This window comes from Onychomys torridus, chromosome 1 (assembly GCF_903995425.1).
Source record: "Onychomys torridus chromosome 1, mOncTor1.1, whole genome shotgun sequence".
In the NCBI taxonomy this organism is placed as follows: Eukaryota; Metazoa; Chordata; class Mammalia; order Rodentia; family Cricetidae; genus Onychomys; species Onychomys torridus.
In genome coordinates, this window is record NC_050443.1 from 92,889,168 (window position 1) to 92,915,460 (window position 26,293).

General features: G+C 45.0%; 1 protein-coding gene across 1 annotated transcript in view; it reads left to right on the forward strand.

Moving 5' to 3' along the window:
• The window catches only part of Insc (INSC spindle orientation adaptor protein), a 107,168-nt gene that overhangs the window by 43,021 nt on the left and 37,854 nt on the right, over nt 1-26,293 (forward strand). Inside the window, exons 3-6 of the mRNA XM_036175839.1 lie at nt 1,658-2,003; nt 2,891-2,943; nt 4,691-4,814; nt 16,649-16,762. Coding sequence (XP_036031732.1) covers nt 1,658-2,003; nt 2,891-2,943; nt 4,691-4,814; nt 16,649-16,762 — 637 coding nt within the window. The remainder of the gene's footprint in view (nt 1-1,657; nt 2,004-2,890; nt 2,944-4,690; nt 4,815-16,648; nt 16,763-26,293) is intronic.

Consider the following 26,293-nt stretch of genomic DNA (forward strand, 5'->3'; position numbering starts at 1 on the left):
TTCACCTGGCTTGTTTTCTGTGCAGTGTTCTTACTAGACCAAGTCTCAGATGGACATCTTTGGTTCCATGTATGCAGGATGTTCTTTCACTGTGTCTCTAAGTGCAATACTTGTTTAATTTGGTTTCTAGATGCTCTCCAAAGGTTCCTTTGTTGAACACTTGGTTTCCAGCTGGAGATGCTGTTGAGAAGAATAATAGAAGGTAGGGGCCTACTGAAAGGAAGTGAGGTTGTTGGGGCATGGACCTTGAAACAGGCATTTTTACCCCACCACAGTCCCCAAACAATGGGACAGAGTAACCATGGACTGAAAGCTCTGAAACCATGAGCAAAATCAGTCCTTTCTTCCTCTTGAGTATCCTCGAATGTCCAAGTCACAGAAAGCTGGCTAACATACCCCTGCCAGCCAGGGCTAAGAGTGTCCACTTGGAAGATCCAGTACTCACGCTCATTATCAAGGAAGTATATGGAGAGCTGGCCCTGGCACATGGTCCTGAACACTGTGATTTACCTATCTTCTGTCTCCTCCAGTCTCCACCTCTGCTGTCCTGCCCTGTCACCCTTCAACAGCCTGTGAGGGCTTTCAGCCTGAGTGTCTGAACCCTGCCCTCAAGGTCAGGTTTCTGGCCTTCTGTCTCCTCAAATCCAAGGAACTGACTCATTGTGCCTTTGACTGTCATACCTCAAATATATTTCCTCTGCCTTGATGTGTCCAGACAGTATCCTGCCCTACAGCTTGCCCCTCCGAGAACACCTTGCCTTGATCTCTGTCTGAAGGGAAAGCCTCATCCTCCTCTCAATTCCCAGAAGACCTTTACTCTATGGGAAGGCACTGACTAAAATCATCTTAAATATTTGTGTTCTTATGTGTTTCAGACAGAGTTCTATAGCAAACAGGCAATAGATATAACTCTTGGAACCCCAGCGGTCCTGGAGTTTCTCCTGCATAGGTCAAGTTCCACAATTGGCATGATGTGTGGGCAACAGCTCCAGTTGCTATGATTCTTGGCTTAATTTGGTGGCATAGGAGGGGGATTAGATTAATCCAGCTTCATGACAAAGCTTTCTCATTGTGCCCGGGAGTGTATTAGTTACATCTAACTAATTGCTGCGACCAAATACTCGACAGAAGTAACATGGAAGAGTTCAATTGGGTTCATGATTTGAGAGGGTTCAGCTCGTCATGGAGGCACGACAACAGGGACATGAGGTGTCTAGTCCTGTTGGCTCCACGCTAGCAGCTGTGGGTGGTGAATCCCAGTGCCCAGCTTGCACACAGTCTGTACATGGCCTGTTGAGTTTGTAATTAGCTGCCCTGTCATACTGGGGGTGCTGGTGAGTTCTTCTGCTGTCTTCTCACTCCTTGCTCCTCTTCTTCCTTTAAGCTGCCCAGAGTTCCTGTGTCAGTTTCCCCACAGGACCTGACATACATGTGATGCTACATACAATGAACGCATGTGTTCAGTGTTTCACTAATGTCTGAAATCACTGAGTAAATTTTATCTGTGGGGTGGTGATAATGAGAAATCATGGGGAGAACTGGAGAAACAGTGCTGAGCTGAAACTAGATGCTCAGTGAACATTGGTGGCCTGGGAAGGGAGCTCTCTGGGAAAGGTAGAGGGTTGGCAGTCACCCTGCCACTGTTCCCTGGTTGCAGGCTACACTTCATGCAGGTGGACTCGGTCCAGCGCTGGATGGAGGATCTGAAGCTCATGACCGAGTGTGAGTGCATGTGCATCTTACAGGCAAAGCCCATCAGCTTGGAGGAAGAGACACAAAGTGACCTTATCCTAGCAGGTGGTCCTGGCCCAGGAGATCCACTACAGCTGCTCCTGAAGCGGGGCTGGGTCATCAGCACAGAGCTTCGCAGGATCGGGCAGAAGTTGGCCCAGGACCGCTGGGCACGTGTGCACAGCATGAGTGTGCGTCTGACCTGCCATGCACGCTCCATGGTCAGCGAGTACAGCACCATCAGCAGGACCTCCTCCCAGGAAATGGGCCAGGTCAGTCATGCCAGGCTAAGGCTCGTAGGTGCTGGGTGTGGGCATGCCTTCCTGTATTCTGGAGTTTGAACCTTTCCTGGCCAGTGTGCTCCCATCTTCTAATAAAGGAGAGAAAGATAGTGAGAACATTTAATGACTATATGCTTGTGCAAGGCATTGTGACAGGTGTTTCCTTTGCACAAATATCTCATTTAACCTGCACACCCTCTGTGAGCAGAAAGAGTACAGGCTTTAGTACAGGCTGCGTGGCTTCAATTATCAGTTTGTGTTATGTGACTTTGCAGGTCACTTGACCCAATTATGCCCTGTGCTTTCAGTGAGTCCAGCAATATCTATTCCGTGAGGATGACTGGGTTATTACATATAAAGCCAGCCTGTCATGCAGTTGATTGAAAAGATTAGTTTTATCATGGCCATTTTATGGTTGAGAGGATAGACATTCAAAGGCTGAGTCACGTTAAGCAGGGGATGATGTGAAGGAGGTTCAGAGCCAGCTTTTCTGATTCCAAAATGCATTCAAATCTTCCCACAGTCCGAAATGAACCACTGAACCTCAACCACACCCCCATCATGATTTCCCTCTCTCCATCTTTCACCTTAAACTTCCCCTTCCTCACTGTCCAGGCAGTGAGTGTTGGTTCATCCTTTGAACCCAGTTTAAATGCCTTTTCCTCCCTGAGGCTTCTCAGACCTCTAAGTGTAACTAATTGTATGCTTCCTCTTCTTACTCTCTCAATGCATCTGACCTTGGCCTCTTTGGCTACTCATGTCCCAGGTTGCAGTGCATTCTAGTTCTGTGCCTGTTTCCCCGTTCACTTTCAGGCCCCAGAGTGCCCAGCATGGCAGCTGGCCCTCAATGAAATGACATGGACCTTTTCTAATTACAGGCAGAAAAGCTGCTCATGGATAAATGTTCTGAGCTCTCGGCAGTCACAGAGAGGTAAGTGCACCTGGGCGCTCTGCTTGGCCAGCTGGCCTCCTGGCTTGGGGTGGGGGTGGGTGTGTTAATATCTTTTCTGGAGGTCAGGAGCTTACACTAGCTGGTGGTAGGCAGGAGTTTCTTTTTTTGGCATTCTCAGAAATGTCAAAAGATTATCTCGAAAAGTCAGTGTAGTGATACATGTCTGTAATTGCAACACTTAGAAGACAGAAGCAGGAGGATTGCTCCAAATCCAGTATGGTTTACCTAATGAGTTCTAGGCCAGGAAGGCCTGCATAGTAGAAGCAAAAAAGTAAAATAAAATAATAAAAGATTCCCATAAGGTTTTTGCCCCATATCCAGAGCTTAGGTAAAGGAACAGTTTAGAAGAGAGCCTGGGGTGTTAGTGGAAAGCTGTTTGGAGTAAGCTGATAATGGGAAAAGGTTTCCTTCAGGTTTGGAGAACCCCCTTTGGTCTGCAGAGTGAAGGCAAGATCCCAGTTAAGGTGAAAGCTGAACTCAAACTTCTACACATATGCACAGAGACAGAGATGTTCACAAACACACACTCACTCACACACAAACATATAAACATACACTCATAAGATCATAGAAATCTGCTTACAGCCTCTTGCCCCTATATTATACCATAAACATATATGAACTCACACTCAGATGCACACATACACACTCAACTTCATATGGACATGCTCCGAGTGTTTGTTGACATGTTCCTTGACCCTTCATGCCTCGAACCTGGATTTTGGCATCTGTGGGAAGCTAGAGAGTCTTTCCCTTTTCTGGGTAGAATATTCTCATGCCATGGGGTGGACATCAATCTAATCCCCTCTACTTTTCCTGCCTGGGAGAAAACCTTTGAGACAGCTTCTTCTTCTATTTTTTTCATATTGTGGCAGCAATCCTTTTGTTTTTCTTTCTTGTTAAAAATATGTTTTATACCAAAATAGAAGCATATCACTTTCCACATCCCTTTCACCCCTCAATGCCTCTCACGACCCCCACTCTCAACTTAATAGTATATTTTATTTTGATTATATGTGTATATATGTATGTAATAATACATATATATTTATATATGTATGTATGTACAGGCACAAATATATATAAATGCAATTCTGAGTCCATTTTTGCTGGTGGTGTGTATGTGGTTTCAAGGCTACCACTCTGGATTGGACAACCAATAAGAAGCTTATCCCTGGAAGAGGCCAGTTCTTCTCCAACAGTCATTTTTTGCCTGTAGTTCCTTGTCTAGCAGTGGGATCCCTCAAACTTCCCCCGCTTCCATGTTAACATGTCTAAATGTATTGTCATCATTTCTATCTTGTTTATTCAAGGGCAGCAATTCTTACAAGCTATAGTGAGGACACTAGTGCTGCCTCGTGCTCTAGCTACCTTCTCCAAAGCTTACTGCCCCTCTACCTCAGACAGGACTGAGACCAGATGACTGGGCCATATTGACAGCCCACTCCCCCAGGGAGAACCTAGAGATCTGACTTTGCCTCTTCCTGTGATAGCACTTCCCAACAGCAGGGAATGGGATGACTCCAGCACTTCTCTAGATAGCAAGAGGCCAGGGAACAAGTCAAGCTGGCAGATTCCATCTCTGATTCTCTTGGAACTGGTGTCTTCCCTCTAGTCCATTCTTTCCACACACCATGCCTTGAGCAAGTCCAGGTTTATCCTATCCACAGCTGTGGTCCAACTAAGTACCCCTTCTGGTGGCCCACTCTGTGGTTCTTCCTCCCAGGTGCCTCCAGGTGGAAAACGAGCATGTTCTGAAGTCAATGAAGGCCTGCGTGAGTGAGACCCTGAGCATGCTGGGCCAGCACTTTGGCCAGCTACTGGAGCTGGCTCTGACTCGGGAAGTGCAGGTCAGTGTTGATTGGGAGACAGAGGACACTGTGGGGTCACCAGGGAGGGAGCACTGAGTGACTCAGCCAGGCTGAGAAAATCCAAAATGGCCTTTCTTGAGAGACATCCTCTTCAGACCACCAGTACCCATGCCAGCATCTGTGTGGAGGCTGACAGGACTCATCTGGGGTTTCCAGACTATCTAATCCAACTCTATAGTTTCCAGATGTTGGAGAGGAAAGATTTAGCCAAAGTCACACAAGACGGTGTCAGGGTCTGGTATATCTTTCAATACTGTTCCTAGTACCCTGAATTTTTTTTTGTTGAGCTAGTATTCACAGCACACAGAGGCCCTTCTTCTCTTGAAGAACTTAAGCCACCTGCAGGAGACAAGCAGTTTTTGAAGTCTTGGCCACAGAAAACACTCTAGAAAGTTCATCCTCTGCTTCTAGGCAGGCTCATGCTTGATTCCAGAAAGAGGGTGTGGTGCACTCTGTAGTCTGGCAGATGTATCAGACTGCTTCATAGCAGAGTGTATGTCAAGGCTTCTGACTTCCCTTGCTCTCTACTCCATCTGTGAGGTGAAACTTCATCAAGAATAAAAGTAAGAAGAAGTGAAGAGCAGGTGGAAGGGCTGTGGGTTAAATACACGTCATTTCCCACTCCCTACTTCGGTATTCTAGAAGCCCTCCCAACACAGCAGGCTCTGTAAGGTTTTCATTAGGAAAGCTATTTACATGTTATTTATAGTTCAGGAATACTGTGCCACATACTTACCATTCTTTCCCACCACCAAATAAATGCCTCCCGTAAATAACAAACGTCTGATTTACTCCAAAATCGGCCTCTCCAGTGAGCTCAGAGATCCCCCTCTTCCTTTCCTGTGTGGGTCCCATTTTGCACAGGGCCCAGGCTCTTCTGACCTGATTCTCCTGCTAGTCCAACCTTGATCCATGTTCCCCCACCTGTGCCAGTGCGGCTGGCCCTAGGTATTCTCACCCTCTCAGCCATGGGAGGGTCCTCAAAGGCTACCCCTCCCTGTGCTTAGGTTCTGAAATAAATAGACGGAGACTCTCATGGCTGAGGTGCTGGTGCTCTGGGGCCCTGCAACACTGGGCCTCTGGGGAGCGGGGGCTCTGAGGTAGGCATGCTGAGTTAATGAACCAGTGTTAGCAATGCCATGGAGGAGCAAGGGTGTTCACTTTAGGGTTCATGACCCAAACTGAATCATTAAACATGACAATCCATGTTGGCAAGAACAGCTAGTGCATGATGGACTGAAATATTGAAGTCAGAAGAAGACCTAAACCATGGGGACCCATCTTACCAGAGGAATTTCTAAGCGAGATCCAGCATCTCTTTCTAACAGGCAGGGTTTCTCCTGCTTTTAGTGATAGTCATGGGAAAGGCCAGGATTCTTTGGAGATGTAGACCACGTATCTGACCCCTAGGTCAAGCTTCAATGTGCCTGTCCCTCATGCTGATTCTATTCAGGGCAGAACTCCTGACCTGTACTCCCAAGCTTCTGTCTAGCTACTGCCCCACCAGGAGGTGTGACTGCCCAGGTCTCTGATGCCTGGATCTCTGATGCCCGGCCTGGTAGCTGATCAGGGTCAGCTGCTTTTCTGTAACAGTTGAATCCCTCTCAGCCTTGCTTCCCAGGGAGGGGTGACATAGTCTGTCCTTGATATTTCTGCATATTTATCTTCGTCCTGGTAACCTTTTTTCCTGGTATATCCCTCCTTTCCTCCCAACATTCATCACGGTGTCCTCTGAGTCCCCTACAGGCCAAGCTTGCTGTATCCTCTTAGCAAATTCCCTTGAAGGACAGTAGTGACCTTAAGAAATATATTGTCTGTAGGCAGCGTCACTGGTGTTCAGAGTTGCAAGCACATGGTTATTAAACCAGAGACTCAATGTCATTCCCTAGGATGTTAGGGGAGTCTCTTATGTCAAGAGCCTGTATTTGTGGTATCCTGTTGTAAATAAAATAAAACCTCTTTTTTTGCATCTATGATGTCCATTCTGCTTCTCAGATCTTCCCAAGGACCCATTGTATGGTACCACTCAGACTCAGGATGGGCTTTCTATCCTCTTTAAGCCTCTTTGAAAACATTTTCACAGGCATACTCAGAGATGCATCCCCTTACATTCATGAGTTTTGTCTACCTGTAGCAGGGATTTTGACTAGTTTTGTTCATGGATTTCTTTCTTCCTTTCTTCCTTTCTTTCCTTCCTTCCTCCCTCCCTCCCTCCCTCCCCCCCCTCTCTCTTTCTAAGATTTATTTATTTATTATGTATACGGTGTTCTGTCTGCATATATTCCTGCAGGTCAGAAGAGGGCGCCAGATTTTTTATTACAGATGGTTGTGAACCACCATGTGGTTGCTGGGAATTGAACACAGGACCTTTGGAAGAGTAAGCAGTGCTCTTAACCTCTAAGCCATCTCTCCAGCCCTTGTTCATGTATTTCTAAGGCACACATCTCTTGATGATTTGAACAATATATGGTGGAGAAGGCCAAGTGGTATATTTCAAACTGGTAGGGTCACATTTTTAAAAGATAAGGGTCTGTTTACTTATGCGGGGATCCTGGTGTTTCAAAGCATGCATTTTGGAGACACTTTCTTCAGCACTATGGAGGTGTGTTGAATAGTAAGTGAGACTAATCTCTCTAAATCACACATAAATAACAGTGAAACAACACAAACAACAAAGGTGATAATACTATAATATTACTCCATCTTGTTCTGACTCATCCTGGAATAGAATTAGCTCCAGTTTGGGGCCCTATAGTAGCTATTGGCATTATCTGTGTTGACGAAATGCCTGGCAAAAAGCATCTTAAGGGAAGAAGGATTTATTTTGACCCACAGTTTGAGGGGAAGGCATGGCAGGGTTCACAGGGTCAGGGACATGCAGCGTAGACCCCTCATCTGAGAGGAGGGAAGCAGAGAGCAGAGAATGCTGATGCTCAGCTGACTTCTTCCGTCCCCCCTTTTTATTTGTCCTGGGACCTCAGCTCACTGAATTGTACAATCCACAATCAGAGTGGGCCGTCCACCCTCGTGAAACCTTTCTGAAAACATTCTCACAGGCAAGCTTCGAGGTGTATCTCCTGGGTGATTCCAAATCTAGTCAAGTTGACAATGACAATCATCACACACACCCAGGGGAAGCTCCAAGAACAAAGGGAGGTGCTGAAGATGGAGGTTTGGAAGAATACTTGGAGGGGGCAGGAGATGCTCAATCTAGAAATGGACATTTAAACCCATGAGGTGCTTTGAAGCCACAAAGAGAAGTGCTCTAGGGTCACTGGATTTAACCTCCAGGGTACCCCATATGGAGTAGTGGGGCTTCCCACCAATGTGAGGGGCGGCCTTAGGAAGATTCCATGGCTTGGGTGGGCTGGCGATGACCGGAAGACTGAGGCAGCAGATGGAAGTTGGGCTGAATGTCTTATAAATTCCTTCTCTCTCAATAGGCTGTAAGTCTACGAATGTGGGTTATGGGGTGGAGGGAGGAGACTAAGCATAGGGTCTGGAACCAAATCAGAGTTCAAATCCTAACTGCTACCAACTCATTCTGCAAACTTGGGCAAGCTACTTCATCTTTCTGACCCTTGTTTTCCTTGCTACTACAATGGATTGGATTAGAGTAAGTGAAATAACACATGATAATTGCTGATACTCTCTGGATTGTATATTATTAGCTAGAAATGTGCTCTGCCTTAAAACAGTAATTTTTGTAACAGGAGTGTCATGATTTCATAATTGTATACTGATATTATGTTACCTATACAGTAAGGATGATATGGTGGCAGATAGAGCAGAGGGAAGCCAGCTGTCTGTGGGGCACCCTTCACCTTCCTGAAGCCATTGTCCTTTTGGGATCATAATCAGAAATCATCTTGCTTCTAGGAGGCTCAGAAGCAGTTCATAACATCATGGCCATGAAATCATGCATAGATTCCTTGACACTAGGGTCTAAAAGTTGCTTCTGATTCTGTTTGCCACTCTCAGATTTTGCTCGTCTGTGTTGTCCTATCCAGGTAAAGCGAGGCTGCAGTGAGTTTAAATAGCAACACAGACATATCCCAAGTGCACGTGTCAGAGAAGATGCAGACATTTCCAGACATTTTCCCCATCGTATTTTATAACTCCCTAGAAGACAAAGCAAATGGAAAACAAACTTCCTTCCATCGCTTATCCCAACCAGGAGGGTTTTCCTCCACTTCATCTGCAGGGAACACTCATTACTCATTGCTGTGACAAAACGTCCCATGAAGAGCAGCTTAAGGGAAGAAGTTGTTTGGCTTTAGGTTTGCAGGTTGGTCCATCATGTCACTGCAGCAGGAACGTGAGTGAGGTCACACCTCATCTGTAGCCAAGAAGCAGACAGATAGATGCCAGTGCTCAGCTCACGGTCTCCTTTGCATTCATTCTGAGATCAAAGCCCTTACAAGGGTGCTGCTCACAGTTAAGACTGGTTTCCCTAGCTCAGTTGACTGAATCTAGAAATCACAAGCATGCCCAGAGATGTGTCTCCTGGGTGATTCTAGAACCTGTCAAGTTGACAACCAGTGTTAACCATTATAGGCAGTGTCTGATTTCCTTCGTGCTTCAGACCTGGTTGTCTCTGCAGTAATGGGGAGGGGGTTTTGGGAAATACCGACTTGTGCTGGTTCATGCCAAACAACTGGAGTGCTCAGAGAGTTAGCACCTCAGACTCAGTATTATCTTACTACTACACTCTTTCCAAGGAGATTGAAGTAGACCAGTTCTCAGTCCTGAGCGCAGAAACCCCAGGAATCGTTTTGTCCTTAGATTCTATCCCTGGGGCACCCAGGGGCCTTAAATGTACATTGCAGCTAAGGGAAAGAATACAGTCTTGGATGTGACCTGGATAGGATGCCATCCCGAGTATGTATTTCAGTTGTCCATAGCCACACACTCAAGTATGAACATGTACCTGCTAAGAAAGCCATTGCAGATTACTTGTGCTGCTCTGTTTACCATGTATGGGAGAAAAATGTCCCAGTTCTCATAGAAGGACAGTTGGACATTTCCTCCTTCCTGAAAAGTCAGAATTTGCAAGTATTTTACATGGATGTGCTTGGTGTGCATTCCTTCCCACCCTGCATGGTGGAATCTCCTTCAGTGCTTGCCTCCTCTGTACATGTACGACTCACACCCCAGGCTTCAGTGGCTCTTTCAGGTGACTTGAGCTGCTGAGCTTTGAACCACTTTGGATGCACTGCACTTGTCAGGTTCCCAGCAGACATGCAAGCACATTGCATTTCAAGTAAATCTGTTTCTAGATCTTTTCATCTGTCTTCTTTCTCAGGGATACATGTGGCTTTTGTTAGCACTTGTGTTAATTCTCAGAGGGAAGCTGTGCTTATCACACACCCGACACTTGGTCTTCCCAAAACCTGGAAGTCAAGCCAAGGAGAAGCCTCCATCCCACAGATTTCTCCACATTTGTGTTGAGAGGGGCATTGGAGATTGTATGTTTTCCACAGAGCAGAGTCTTCTGAATTCAGATAGTTGGCAGAGCATGAGATGGGGTAGGGGAATTTCCAGGTATTTTATCTTTTCTATCTATTTTGTTCTGGAATAGTGTGTGGCTCTTGAATTGGAACAAAGAGAAGATGGGTGGGACACATCCAATCTTAAAAATTACTGTTTTAAAGTCCATACTTTAATGAAAGCAGTTCCCTTCAGTCATTTTTCATACTCACCCCTAGATTGTGACATTAACTGGAAAGAAAAGTATCACAGTAGAGTTAAGTTGTTTTGATATTCAAATTATAGTGACTACATCTCAATGACTGATGCAGGGATTTTATTTTTATGTCAATATACATAATCTGCAGGAAATTACATAATACTATGCTGAAAAATTTTAGCTGTAGGGTTAAAAATATGCAAAATCACAGACACAAATAGCATTATGTCATGATGGTTGCTGCCTCTACTTCTCACTTGAAGATTCCTTGCTCCTACAGAGGATTTCCATCTGGTTCCCACCCTTGCTGCCTCAAGGAACCCTCTTTGGGCCATGAGGACTAACTAGCTCTGGAGCCAGACACTGCTTGCAGCACCATCTTCTTATAGGTTTGAACCATTTGAACCATTTGAGTAGTATTTCTTTCAGCTGCATCATTGTTTTTCAGTAGCAGTCTGGTCCCTGGTTCTTCCTGTTGATACACTAACACTTCCAAAGAGACTACCAAATTTGGAGCCATCTGGATCTGCTTTTCCCACATAATATGGGTTTCTGGCACATTCTTTTGTTTTGTTGCGTTTTCCATTTTCTTCTAGACTTAGGGATATTTTTCTTCTTGAAAGAAATAAAGTCACCCACGATTTGGTCTTCCAAAAGCCTCTGGTTTCCACATCTTATCTACATTTACCTTTCTGTATGGGGTATTCTCAGCCAAAAGATATTTCCCCCTGATCAACAGTTAATCCAATTCTGGGCTGTTGAGACTTTGTCCAGGTTCTGTCCAGTGTGTCCAGTCTCTGTGTTATCCCCCCAGAATCATGCATTTTTCCAGCATGTTCCCTAGATGTGAGCTGTTCCCCTTTTCCACTTCCCAGAACTTTGAGCTGGGCATTTCTCCATTTACCCTTTGGAGTGTCTATGCTGATCATTGTGGCATTTCTCTATGCTTCATAACCTTGTTAAAGAATATAAGCAAACCCCAATGGTAGTTTTCATTATATTTCATGATTGTAAGTGTAAGAGATTTGGGTGGGGCTTAGTTGAAAGACTCTACTGTCTCCTGTCTCTCAAGGAGATACTGTCCAGCTGGCAGATGGTTCAGTGACCTCCAGTCAGCTTCCATCATGTGTACGTATGTTACAAGTCTGTTCTCAATGGAGAGTATAGATAGGGATTCTTCAAGAAACTCTTCAGGCTTCTCAAGTGTCTTACATACCACTCTAGGGCTCTGAAAGGACTATCTAAAGAAGCCTGGGTGGAAGGCTCAAGGCTTCTTATGACTTCATCTTAGGAGTCCTGGAACATCAATCCTGCCAGGCACTGACTTCTATTGGTCAAGCAAGGCATCAAAATTCAAAGGAGGGGTGATTAGAATGCAAACTACTTTGGGAGGAATAGATTGGGGTCTGTAGCTATCTCAATCCGCTCTGCCTGGTCAGATCCACCTGGGTCTAATGTAATTCCCTAGCTCACTTTGTCCAGCTACACACTTCCCATCTAGAGCTCCAGGAAAAGTCTCACAATATTTTCCTTGATCCTTTGAGAAATGCATTCTAGCCAGGTTGGTTTCTCTCCCTTCTGACAGAATTCACTGGCTTTCAGTGGCTCTTTCTGATTGAGACATAACTGAAAGACACTGCACTTTCTAGTGCCTTTTTCAGAGCTGGCAGACTTCACGAGTTCTTGCTTTTCCGTGTCATTTTTCCTGGTCTTAAAGACATTGTCATTATTTTTGTTGTTTTATGTCCATGTGGTCTATCTTTTAAGAATGTATTTGTCACTCACCCTGCTAAGCCTATCTTGTTATTTTGTCTCCAATCTTTGACCTTTCTTATGATCTAGAGTAAAGCATCTTTTTGGAATGTCTCTAGTTTCTCCTTGATTTTCTATAAAACAAAAACTGAACCAAAATCCCCCCAAAATTAACCTTTAGAAATGCATATCAGTTACCAGGATAGACAGGCTGTTCCCAGGGATAAAGGGAGAAGCTGACTATGGCGGAGAAGCTGACTATGGCGTGGAAAACTGTTTCAAGTCTGACGAAGAAGGACTTGAGTAGGGGGACAGACTTTGGGAGTGAACACAAAGGCATCAGTTGGGAGAGACCTCCATACTACAGACCTGCTGAACTAATCTCACCTGAAGTATTTCAGGGGAAGTGTGGTTTTGGCAAGGGCGTGATGGAAGACCCTGGAGTCAGCAAAGGGCTCTGGGTCAGCTCTGCCTCCTGTTGTGGGAGCCCTGGTGACTCCATGGACTGTTAGATGCTGACAAGGCCAGGATACAGTTAGTATTGTTGATGGGATTGAAAGGCACACTTGCTTCGGCTTTTGGCTTTTCCAGTCTAAGTGAGGTCACGTGAGTACTAGTAATGGGACTGTTGACCTTCGCAGTAGAAATGCAGACTCACAGGGAGTAGTTGTTACTTACTTTTTTGTGTGGCTAGGACAAAATATCAGACAAAAGCAAGTTTAAAAAGGGAGGGGTTATTTTGAGTTGGTTTTTTGTTTGTTTGTTTGTTTTTCAAGACAGGGTTTCTCTGTGTAGTTTTGGTGCCTTTCCTGGATCTTGCTCTGTAGACCAGGCTGGCCTCTAACTCACAGAGATCTGCCTGCCTCTGCCTCCCAAGTCCTGGGATTAAAGGTGTGTGCCTTGGCTGCCACCACCACCACCACCACCACCGGGTGGGAGGGGTTATTTTGAGTTACTGTTGAAAGAGGGATACAGTCCATCACCATGGAGAGGCCTAGCAGCTGGGACATGAGGCAGCTGTCACATTGTGTCCTCAGACGGGAAGCAGAGATGAATGGTGGTATACAGATAGACGGGAAGCAGAGATGAATGGTGGTATACAGATCACTTTCTTCCTCTTCTTCTTCTTCTTCTTCTTCTTCTTCTTCTTCTTCTTCTTCTTCTTCTTCTTCTCCTTCTCCTCCTCCTCCTCCTCCTCCTCTTCCTCCTCTTCCCCCTCCTCCTCTTCCTCCTCCTCCTCTTCCTCCTCCTCCTCCTCTTTCTCCTCCTCCTCCTCTTTCTCCTCCTCCTCCTCTTCTTCCTCCTCCTCCTCCTCCTCTTCCTCCTCTTCCTCCTCCTCCTCCTCTTTCTCCTCCTCCTCCTCCTCTTCCTCCTCCTCCTCTTCCTCCTCCTCCTCCTCCACCTCCTCATTCTTATTCTTATTCATTCTGGGCCCCTAGCTCATTAGATGGTGCCTGCACTTCCCCCTCAGTTAAACTTGTCTAGAAACACTCATAGATGCACCCAGAGGTATGTTTCCATAGTGATGTGAAATCCGGCCAGACTGGCCACAAGGATTAACTGTCACACTGGGAACAAAGTCCAGCTCCTATGGACCATGTGTGTTTGACCTTGGTCAGTTGGTATACTTCAGGTTCCTCCCATGTGAAATGAGGGTTGAATTAAAGACTGACAATGTAATGTTCAGAGCTTTGATCTGTTTTTCCAAATTTGTGCTGTGGGAAAGTATGCTTACAACTTTTCTTTGTCCCCGGGATATGTCTGGGGTATAATTACTGTATATATGTGTATAGACATTAACATGAAATTATTCTCAGACATAAATGGTCTAATATTAGCAGTTGATTGCAGAAGACATTGGGCTCGGATTGTTTAATTTAATGCTAATTTGCTTCAAGTGCAAACACTCATCAGGAACATTAGGTAATTATCATTTAGGTACAGGACCCCAATATGTAAAATCTACATTTCCATTTGAGTGTGTGTCACATGTGTAGCTGCTCATGGCAAAAGTGGGGAAGAAACTGAACATGTATGTTCATTACAGAGGTCTATGCTAGCTTTTGTTGAATCTCTTGTATGAGGTACCTACCAAACCTTAGAGAATAAAATATTTTTATTTTTAATGTAGTTTGCTTAAATATATACTTTTTATTTTCTTTCTTTCTTTCTTATTATTATTATTATTATTTTTATTTTTATTATTATTATTATATTTGTGTTTTAATTTTACACATCAGCCATGGGTTCCCCTGTCCTCCCCTCTCCCGCCCCTACTCCCACCTTCCCCCCCATCCCCTCCCCTCCATTCCCATGTCCTCCAGGACCAAGACTCCCCTGGGGATTCATTTAAACCTGGTAGATTCAGTACAGGCAGGTCCAGTCCCCTCCTTACTTAATCTAAGACTGTTCTATGTAGAGGGTTAACATGCTGTGTGTGAAGAATTCTGTGAGTTTGAATAAAGAAGAAACAAGAGAGAGACACCCAAATCTTTTCATTTTAATCAATTTATAAGTGGTGAAACTAAGTCCTAAGAAGTTTATCTCATTTTCCCAAGACCACAAAATGATGACTTCTAACAATGTTTTACTTCACTTATGGTAGGCTCTTTTGGAAGTTCTCTCTGTACATGTTGCCAAGTTCAGGATAAGAGCATCCTGTGAAAGACAGGTGCTGCTTATTCCAACATTGTACAGATGGGGAAACTGAGGCAAAGAAAGGCTACAGCAAATCATCTGCTCTAGGGTATAGCATCAGAAATGGAAGAGCCAGGATTGGAACTCAGGCATTTTAGTTTCAGAATCTGCCCTCAGCCAGATTCGTTCTTGGTTAAAACAGAGCACTAAAGATAAGCAGAGACTAGAGCCCGGATCCCTTTCTTTCTTTGAGAGTCCTTTCTACAACACCAGGTTATTTAAATACATGGCTTCTTAATATTTAAAATAAACAGTGCAGGGGTTGTAGTACATGCCTATAATCTCAGCACTTAGAGACAGTGGCAGGAGGATTGGGCCTGGGTTGCATGAGTCTCTGTTTCAAGACAAAATGAAAAAGGGCTGGGGAGAGGGCTCAACCTGTAAAGTAATTGTTGTTCAAGAAGAAAGACCTAAATTCGATCTCCCAGATCCACCCATGTTAAAGAAGCTGGTGCAGTGTTGTGTGTCTGCCATTCTAGATCTGGAGAAGAAGACAGAAAGACCTTTTGAGCTCACTGATGGAACTGGTGAGCTCTGAGTTCAGTGAGAGACCTTGTATCAAAATATTAGATGGAGAAGTACATACATACCTATGCATGCGCACATGTGCACATTTTTGCATACATACATATATGCATGCACACAGGCATATATACATACACATGTGCACACAGATGCATGCACATACAAGTTCATATACATGCAATCATACATGGTACACACAGGCATGCACATATGCTCACACACATGTATATGTATACACAGAGAACCACTAAAAAGATATCTGAGATTTGCACCCATATTTTCCAGATGTTGTTTTCTCATAGGAGGCCCAGGAAGGCAGGTCTCCATATCTATACTTCTCAGGGGAAACTTGAGCAACTGCATTCATTAGTAGGTGAGAATAGTTGATAATCAATAATGAGTCATATGTGCCAAAGCTAATGGCTGAGTATGAAGTGATTTCAATTTGTAAGCTTTTCTCCCCCAGGAATTAGCTAAACTCTTCTAGGAATAATATTCATATCTTATTTGTTAATGGCTTCCCTGGCTCTTCCTTAATATTGTGGTCCTATATCCAAGCCTCTCCACACATACTAGAATATTTCATCTTTGATCAGTATAGCATTCATTACTCTTAGAGTTACCTGTCAGTAGAATTCTGGTGTCACTATTTCTCATGGTTATATTCCCAATGCAAACATCCCCAGGCAGTGTGATGCTACTGGGGAGTGCTTGTCTTAGCCCTTGAACCCATCACCAGCTGGGGTTCATCCTTGTCTAACAGCTACGCAGAATGAACAGATTCTTTGGCTGTAACTATGGACATGCCTTTGCTGTCACAATTGATGCTTATTTATTTTATCTGTGGTTTCTGTTCTCATTGTGAACTTATAGCACAACCAAGTGGTATTTGCTGAGGCCTTCTGTGAACTAAAATGGAGCTCATTTGATCCCCATGCACTATTGGTTTGAAATGATGCTCCATCTCTGCATCTTTTCAATGGCACTCAGACCTCACCCACAGCTAGTGTCTTATTGCTCCTACAAGTAGGTGGGACAGGCCTGTAGATTCCACAGAGGTGGTTAGAAGTATGGACCCACTGGTATTCCATTGAGGAAGAGGAGCAATGGGCATGTGAAAGTTAACCAGCTGACTTTTTTCTTTTCCTAGGCACTTGTGAGAAAAATCGATACCTCAGATAATATCTACATCATGGAGTCTACTACAGGGAACTTGTTCAGCCTGACCCAGGAGGGGGCTCCTTTGTGCCGCATCATAGCCAAGGTGAATTTCAGAGAGCATGTCTGGAAAAAGTAGGAGGAATGTATGCTTGTTTGGTAGGTGGGAACAGCTTGCTCAGATTTGTCTTGGCCACAGAATTATCTTGCTGTGTGACTTTCGAAGAGTCACTTTTCTTGATGTTTCCCAGGCCCCATGATTTCATTTCCCACTTTGACACAAAAAGATAAAGTAGTTTGAGTTCCCTAAAGGAGTATAACTTATAAAATGCATGTATTAAAGCAATATTTATTTGAATGACTTACACAGTGCAGTCTGGGTAGTCCACAATGACTGCCTTCACACTGGAGAGACTGAGAACCAATAGCTGCTCAGGCCTGGGGGATTCCTGAAGAGCCACTGGCTTCACTCCATGGTGGAAGGCCAAAAATGCTAGTTTCCAGTGTCAATAGAGGATGTAGTAGAAGCAACAGCATCTAAAAACAAGATGAGCTTGTGAACAGAGTGAATGAACTTGGCAACAGGGTAGACGAGCTTGCCAGCAAGATACAAATGGAAGCAGGCAAAAAGATAAAGTTTTCCTTCTGACTTCCTGATATTCAGACCACTACTAGTGGATACTACCCACATTTAGAATGAATCTTTCCACTCCAATTAGCCTAGGTGAGAAAATCCCTCGCAGCTATGCTTCTTAGTTCCAGATTCAGCCAAGTTGACAGTGGAGATTAACCATTGCGGATATGTCCTCAGAACTTCTGCCGTCTTTCTAATGAGGCACCTGAAATGTCAACCCTTCTTTTCCATTCTACACACTTCTTCTTGACAATGTGATATCCCTGGTGTCTATATGAAGATGTAGTGGTACAAAGACCATCTGGCATATAGCACCAATGCCATAAACAAACAAATAAATCCATAAACATTGATTTTATATGACCTCCTTTCATTATGGAAGTAAGAAATGTACCTCCTTTCATTATGGAAGTAAGAAATGTAGTGTCTTAGACCCAGTTCAGAAAAAAGTTTTAAAATACAGCCTTACCTATAGCTAAGCTCCATTCACATTCTCTTCACATCCCTTAATAGCTCTCACTGTAACTTCTACCCCATAATAATCAGCAGCAGTGTTTTCGGAAGAAATAAGAAGACTGTGTCTATAAACATGAACTTCATCTTGTCAGACACGTATGTTCTTAAGGGATCTATCTGAATATCCCCTCCTAAGCTTCTTGGTTGGATCCTCAAAAACCCATGTCCACTTCAGCACTACATGGGAGAAAGAGGAAATAAAAGCGACAGCTGTGTGAATCACCAACGTCCTGGTTGCCTCACCTTGACTGTGGCTCTCAGACAAAGTTAGGTGTATTGCTTTCTTCTTTTTCTCCAGAGAAGTGGTGTCACTACAGAACTAGTAGTCTAAGTGGAACCCAGTTCTGTCTTCTATAGACTCAGGTGCCCATCTCAGGAGGAGGGTCCAGGGGTGTGGTCCTCAGGCCCACCTGGACAGCAATCCTTCAGAGAGTTTGAAAACACCAGAGGCTTCAGTGCCAACACAAAGTTATTTCAATTCTGGGCTGTGCTTGGGACTCTTCTTTTCAGCAAGTTCTCTGGAAGATTCTGACTTGAGGAATTGAAATTGGGGTAAAGGTTTCTCAGCTCTGGTCAGGGAACAAGTAAATTGTATTTAATGGCAATGGCTGACATGTCACTCTCATTCATGTCTTGCATAACTTGTTTCTTTTAAAACATGAAAGCAGCCTATGTCATTGGGACTGTGTTATTCCCATTTATAATAGAGTTATGTCTTGAGGAACTTATCCAAAGTTGTATACATCCCTTAAGAACACATGTGTCTGACAAGATGGAGTTCATGTTGCCAGACACATTCTTTTTATTTCTTCTGAACACACCAATAGCAAATAAGTGGTCAGTTCAGAATTAGAACCAAGAGCTCTGGTTCTAAGTTCATAGCCCAAAGCCCACAGTGGTGACTCCTGGTTCAAGCCTTAGGCCAAAGCATGACTTAGAATCATGGCAGAGTTTTAAGCAATTTCTAATTCTGTTTTAATTGGTCTGGAATGGTAGATGGGTTTGTTTTTCAGGTGATTTCTAATCCTTTGCCAACTACTATTCTCTTTAGGAGGCATTGGATGAGGTTTTACTTGAATGCGCATGGTAGTACTGGGGAAAAGAAATAAGGAAGGAATTGGGTCGTCTCTCCCAAGGATTTTGTGACTCCATCATTCAACTTGGTGGAGAGTCTTGACTTGGAGAGGTCACATGATACTGTGCAGAAAAAGACATTCTTCAACCTCTCAACTCCAGTTGAGAGATTAAATTCCCACAGACCTAGCTGAATTTATTTTGGAACAAAGAATATTTTTCTCTTAAAAAATTAGTGGCAAATCTTGGCTTGCCCAGGTTCTCAAAACCTCCTTTTTATGTGCTGCTGGTGTAGACAATGTCTACCATTTTTCTGCCCCACCCCCGCCATGTTCCTCTTTCATGAAAACAGAGAGTAGACATGAGTTTGAATCTGAGCCAAATGTAGTGCTTAACTTCTTGCTAGTTAGTCTTCTCAGAGGTCTGGGACTCTCCCTGGGTTAATGTTGATTACAAACATGTCTGGAAGGGAAGAGAGCAAGGGAGAAAGGCCTGGGCAAGGACCACAGGTAGTTCTCATCCCAGCCCTGCCGTTAGCTTGTGGCAGGAGGCTGGCCAGGCCCCAGTAACATCAGCCCTACCTCTGTCAACTGTGGGTTTTAAGAGACTTCCTTGATCTACCACAGTGTCTAGCCTTCCTGGTGGAAATGTAAGCCTGTAGTTCTCATCTTGTCAAACTCTAGTCTGAATAGGCAGCCATGGTGAACTGTTTTTCTCATTGGGTTACTGCTTCCTCCATTTCCTTACCCTTCCCACTCTCTCCTCAGCTGCCCACACAACTCCAGGCTCCCAGTGTAGCCTGGACTCTGAACAGCCTTGGCTAGAAGTTTCAAATATTTGTTTTGATGCTTTTTTTTTTTTTTAGAGTTGAGGATCGAACCCAGGGCCTTGTACTTGCTAGGCAAGCACTCTACCACTGAGCTAAATCCCCAACCCCTGTTTTGACGCTTTGAGCCATACCCCACAATAGCTTCTCTAAGGGAAGCCGTGAGCCTTGTTGAATATTAATGACAAAATGATTTAAAAAAACAAAAACAAAAACGCTTTGTCCTGGTTGTTCCTCATGTACCAGGCCCTTGAGCTGGAACTTTTTGCACAGCTGTGGTGTTTGACCCACACACATCCTCTGAGATGAGCAGCAGTGTTCTGTCACACATAAAAACTCCAGGACTCACAGTGCTTTGCCCAGCTCAAGCTTGAAACCAGATTATCCTTTCTTTGGAGTCCATGTTCTTTGCATTTTACCAGCTTAACTGATTAAAACTTAGACTCCTTCTCTGACAGGGCAAAGTCCCTGCTCCAACAGTTCTGTCTCTGTCTCAATCATTGTTTCTTCTTTCTTGGCTTCTGGTGCATTACACAATAGATAATTAACTTTCCCTGGGTGTGAGGCTGGTGAAAGTCAGGACTGGGAGGCATTGGTGGGAGTGGGGGAGACATGGAGCCTGATTTTCTAAAGCTGGAAATGGTCACTGTGATGATGATGGTGATGATGATGATGATGATGATGATGATGGTGATGATGATGGTGATGATGATAGATAGATATGGTAGCACCAGTATTAAAAACAAAACAATATAGCATTCCTACAGTCCTTACTATGTTTCTGACAATGTTCTGAGTACTTGTTTAAACCTTCTCAAAGGCCTGTGCAGAAGACAGAATCTACTCCAACTGCATAGGTGTGGAGCGGAGACATGAGAACCAATAGAATTTAACTAGGCTGTTCAGCATTGAGGGTGACATGCCCTTGGCTGTTCTGAACTGTCTCCCAGCAGTGTTGCCTTCCTCTCCCTTTTCCTTTCTTTCCTCCCTTCTTTCTCTCTTCTCTCCACTCTCCTGCTCCTCCATGTCTTTCATTAGTATCAGAAGCACTGGGCTGTACTTTCCACTTGGTATCCCAATTGATGGATTAGCCATCCTCAGATGTATTAAGAGTTATAATTGCTGTATTGTTTGTGTGTGTATGTGCCTTATGTCATGTGTACATGTGTATCCATGTGTGCAGCTACACCTGTAGGTACATACATTTGAAAGCCTGGGCTGATGTTGCTTGTCTTCCTTGACTGTCCCCCCCCCACCTTGTGCATAGAGGTAGAGTGTCTCAATTCAGAGCTCACTGACTTTGTTAGCCGCTTTGGCCTGGGAATCCCTTGTCTCTACTGCCTGTGTGCTGGGATTACAGGAGGAATGCCAAACCTGCCTGGCATTTGTCTGGGTCCTTGGGATTTGAACATTGGTCCTCACAGTTGTGCACCAATTGCTTTACCCTCTGAGCCATCTCTCCAGATCCCTTAATAATTCACATTTTTAAAGGGAGGAAGCAGGTTCTCAGAAGGTCGGGGCTTGTTTTAGGTTATGCCCATTCATGTGGAGCTGGAATTTTAACCAGGTCTTCTGATGCCGGTCTTTATTTAAACTTCATTGTGTCTGGTCTTTGGGATAGAGTGGACTGGGTGCAGAAACAGGAGAGGATGTAGTGATACCTTCTATATTTCCAGTCTAGAAGATGGCAAAATGGGGTCCAGTAGCAGAAGCACCATGTGGGAGTCCAGTGCTGACAACATCCTACCTCAGACACTCAGTAAAGAACTCAACACTGGGATCAATGTGAGAGGTCCCCAGTGGTCTTCCTCATGACATCTGCAGTGCCCACTGTGATCTCTGGGCCATTCATCTGTCCAAGCTGCTCCTAGTTGGGACCTAGGCAGTCTGTCTGAGGTCCATCTTCTGAGTATATCTGGATCCAGACACCCATGCATGAGCCCAGTCCTCTCATGATGATGGTGGCAACCCCCTCCCTCCCCAAGCAGAGCACACAAAGTGCCACTATGCTGTGTCACAGTCTCCCCAGCTCCTCCGTGATCCCTTCCATCACCAGCCTATACTCCCTGGAGTGGTCCCTGACAGCATTATGACAGCTCATCCCATGCTGTCTGAAGAATTCATTCTGTTATGCATCTGGGCTTCAAGCCCAGAGCTTTCTATAAAATTAAACAAGCCCCAGCCAACAGTGTCATCTGCTAGCTCAGTCAATCCCAGTGTTACCCCAGGATAAGTGCTGCTGTCAGTCCTGGGTGGGGATTCTAGGGTGGTCTGTGAGATGGATACATCCAAACTCCTTGGTAGTTCTCTTTTCTGCTTCCCCTCTTCACATGATCTGGGCCTTTACATACCTTTCATGAGGGGGCAAGGTCACCTTCTGATTAGGAAGCCTTCCATAGCCTAACTCTCACATTACTGTCAAGAGCTAGTGCCAGGTCCTTCCATACACACCAGCTCAGCTACTTTTCCTACTAAACAGTTACATAGCATTTTAGCCCAAACTACCCAGACATGGAGCCAGGATTGAGACCCAAATCCCCTTAGCAAGGGTCTAGGACTTTCTTTCTTTTATAATTGAAAATGCTAAGGAGGGCATTTTTCACAGGCTTGGGAAAAGACATAATGGGGACCAGATACAAATGCAGAACTCAGATGGATGGGTGGCCTCAATGCCTTCTGAGCAAAGGAGGCTGCCACAGCCTTCCTGGCTTTGGTCTTGGGTTTCTTAAACAACAACAACAAACAAGAACCCCCCCCCCCCAAGCCCCAATAATTTTACTAATTCTTTGAGAATTTCATACATGCAACACAATTATTTGGTCACATTTACCCCCAATCCCTAACTCTTCCAAGACATCTCCAACCCTCTCTCAACTTCATGTTTTTTTATTTTTAAACAACCAATTTGTGTTCCCATATACTCCTGAGTGTGGAGCTGCCTCAGTGTGGTGTGGTGGTCTACCTATTAGGAGCCACACCCTTAAAGAAAACCCGGCTCTCTCCCGGAAGCCATCCATGGCCCTAACTCCTCAGTTAGGGGTGGAAGCTTGACTAGCTTGATCTTGCACAGGTCATATGCAGACAACTATAGCTGCTGTCAATTCTGAGTGCCATGGTCCCCGATCTTTGAGGGAGGGGGGATGTTCTATCCCATTTGAACAACTCACAGAAACTTAGTCTTTGTACATGGACAGGTTGTGAGTTTCTGCTGTAAGTGCCATCCATTGGACAAAGAAACGTGTCTGATGGTGAAAACCAGGAGCTGCACTGCAGTATGGGTAGGAAGATACACACTGAGAAGGCAGTTTGGGAGACTAGTCCCATGTAGTAAAACAGTAGTTGTAGTTTCATCCCTGGGTCTATGGGCTTCCACCTCAGATTCTATGGCACCATTTCTTCATTGTCTGATCCCAATGTACAGATTTATATATGAATTACCAATTGATAAATCTAATAAAATGGTATCTATGCAACATAAATGACTAAGTATTAATGTACCCAGATATAAATACCTATCCATGTATGTTATATTCTGATGGAGATTATTGACAACCAGTGAAGCTGGTGGCAAACAGCTTAAAACTCCTGCTATTTTCTTTCTGTAACTTGATGGTGCTTTGTTGACTGCCTAAGGAAGGTCTTATGTGGCACTTCCAGATGTACCATGAGAAAATTAGAAAGCAGAGTAAGGGATTATAGATCATTGCTAAGTGTATTTTCATTCTAATAAAAACATGAACTTGAAATCTGAGAGGTTCTGTCTTGCCATTCCACAAACCCTTCCCAGATTAAGGGGTTCCTGCTCTGTGCTCCAGGAACCCTGTCCCATGTCTGCCTTCTTTTTATTGCATCTCTACCCAGCTTTGTTCCTGCTTTTATAACTGTCTGCTCTTCCTGCCAAACCATGAGTTCAATATGGACCAGGACCACAGCAGTATCTAACATATAATAAACTACTTTATTTTGAATACATGAATGCATTTGCGTAGGCCCCACCAAAGCAACCACCCCAGGAGGAAGAAGGGATATAAAGGTTTGTAATCAATGTTAGCTGGAATCAATGAAACATCAGGAGTTAGTAAATACCACCTCCCTGAGTTGGACAATTCATCTTCATCCCTACAGTGGTCAGAAGCAAGACTCTTAGAGCAAGAAGGGCTCCTGAGCCTCTGTTTGGAGTGGAGGGGAGGAAGAGCTGAGATTGTTTCAGGGCAGCCATGCTGCCCTGCAGTGGTCCTTTCTTCCTGTAAAGATGCTCATTCCTTATCCTTTCAGCCAGTCATGGCTCCCATCCCCAGAATGTGGTCCATGATAACTTCCTGATAAATTTATATCATCAAAAAGCTGATGGGATAGTAGTTTGCTGAACTCACCTTCCCATAACATTTTGCTTGATTCTTGGAACAGGTGCTAGGATAGTTAGCAAGGTTAACAGTGACTATCCTGAGGACTTAGATCCCTTGCTCACTCAATGCCACCTCTAAGTACCTTCCAGCCCTTGGAGAAAGGGAAAGAGGAAGAAAAGTGAGATATGGGGTACCAACTTTTGCTCTGGTTCACAGGGTAGTGTTGCCATTGGTCTGTGAATACTGTGGTGTGTCCCCTGTGTGGTCTGCTAGTGCTCTCACTCTGAGTATGGGAGGACTGCTGTGGTGACTACAGAATACCTCTTACGTCCTGATTCCACTGGGGGCACACACTCTATTGGGCAGTCTCCATGGGATGAGAGAAAGAAGATCTCATTAGCAGTTCCTACCAAAGACAAAGGACTCACACTTGAGAGCTGGAGTGTCCTGAAGCCAGTTGTCTCCTTCTACGAGCAAGAGTAAGGGTGACATGGATTTAGGGGAAATGTCTTTCCCTAGCTGGCCTTTAGCAGTTTTTCTTTTTCCTACTGTATGGCAGGAATGAGTAACAGATGTGACCCTCCTTTTCTGCCTGCCTTCCAAGGACAAGTACGGTGGCTGATGGAGTGGGAATGGGCACTGAGTTCTAGACACTTTCCCTTTATCTACTTCTACCAGTTTACAGGACCTGTTCTGGTGACTTGGGGCCTGTTCTTCTGGGAGCTGAGCAGAAGGGCCTGGATCCTCAACCATACCAAAATGTCTGTTGCTGGTACTCAAACCCAAGATGCATCTGGGGAATCTCACTTCCAACTGGGACTATCGGGGGGTCAGGACTTCATTTTTACAGTATGTGTGAGGAGTACCTCAAAATATGTCTGCTGAGTGAGGGCTGTCAGCTATTATTGGGTCAATCCAGGGAAGACCACAAGGTATGATCATGTGATATTCTCTTCTCCACAGGAAGGTGGGGTTGTAGCCCTTTTCAAGGTCTGCCGGCAGGACAGCTTCCGGTGCGTGTACCCCCAGGCACTCCGCACACTGGCCTCTATCTGCTGTGTAGAAGAGGGTGTCCATCAGCTTGAGAAGGTAAAGGTCTCAGTGGGCTGAAGTCTCTGAGCCAGCTGGTGTTGGAAGCCCGGTGGTGACGCTTGGCCCTCTTTATGTAGCAAGTCCAAGCTAAGCCCTTCTGCTGCCAGGCCTCTTTCACACGGAACTATTAGGGACATCGGCTGTGGGGGATGGTGAAACCAAGGGGAAAGGGACCTGGGCTCTAACCAGGATCTAAAGGGACACGAAGCATTTTCAGGCTAGGGTGACAGACCAAGAAAGTCCAGTGTGTGAGACAAACGAGGTCTGAATGTTTGGGATGGTTGGTCCTTTCACGGCAGGATGCCAGATGGAGAGGATCCAGCTTATCTATGGGTAAACGTGGCAAGAGCAGGATGCCAGTGGACATTGTGCCAATCACTTTTCCATTCTTGTGAGAAGATCAGCTTAAAGAAAGAAGGCTTGCCTCTTAGTTTCAGGCCAAGGTTGATGGATCCATTACACGGGGCCTGAAGTAAGGCAATGCATCGCAGTGATAGAGGAGAAGGATAAGCTTGGCGACTTTATCATGTTCTTGTAGCCACCACCAGAGAGAGAGAGGGGGAGAGGGAGAGGGAGAGACAGAGACAGAGACAGAGAGAGACAGAGACAGAGAGAGAGAGGGAGAGGGAGAGAGAGGGAGAGGGAGAGACAGAGAGAGGGAGAGGGAGTGACAGAGAGAGAGACAGAGACAGGGAGAGAGACAGAGACAGAGAGAGGGAGAGGGAGAGACAGAGAGAGAGACAGAGACAGGGAGAGAGACAGAGACAGAGAGAGAGAGGGAGAGGGAGAGAGAGGGAGAGGGAGAGACAGAGAGAGGGAGAGGGAGAGACAGAGACAGAGACAGAGACAGAGAGAGAGACAGAGACAGAGAGAGAGGGAGAGGGAGAGAGAGGGGGAGGGAGAGGGAGAGAGAGACACACAGAGAGAGACAGAGACAGAGACAGAGACAGACAGAGACACACAGAGAGATTTTGCTGTGCTTTCATTTCCTCTGGACCTTGTCTCATGGAATGGTACTACCCACATTCAGGTCTTGCCTACCAGTCATCTCTGGAAACTCCCTTACAGACACACTCAGAGGAATGCCTTACTAATTTCCTAGATGTCACCCTAGCCAATCAAGTTGACAATCAAGATTAATCATCACAG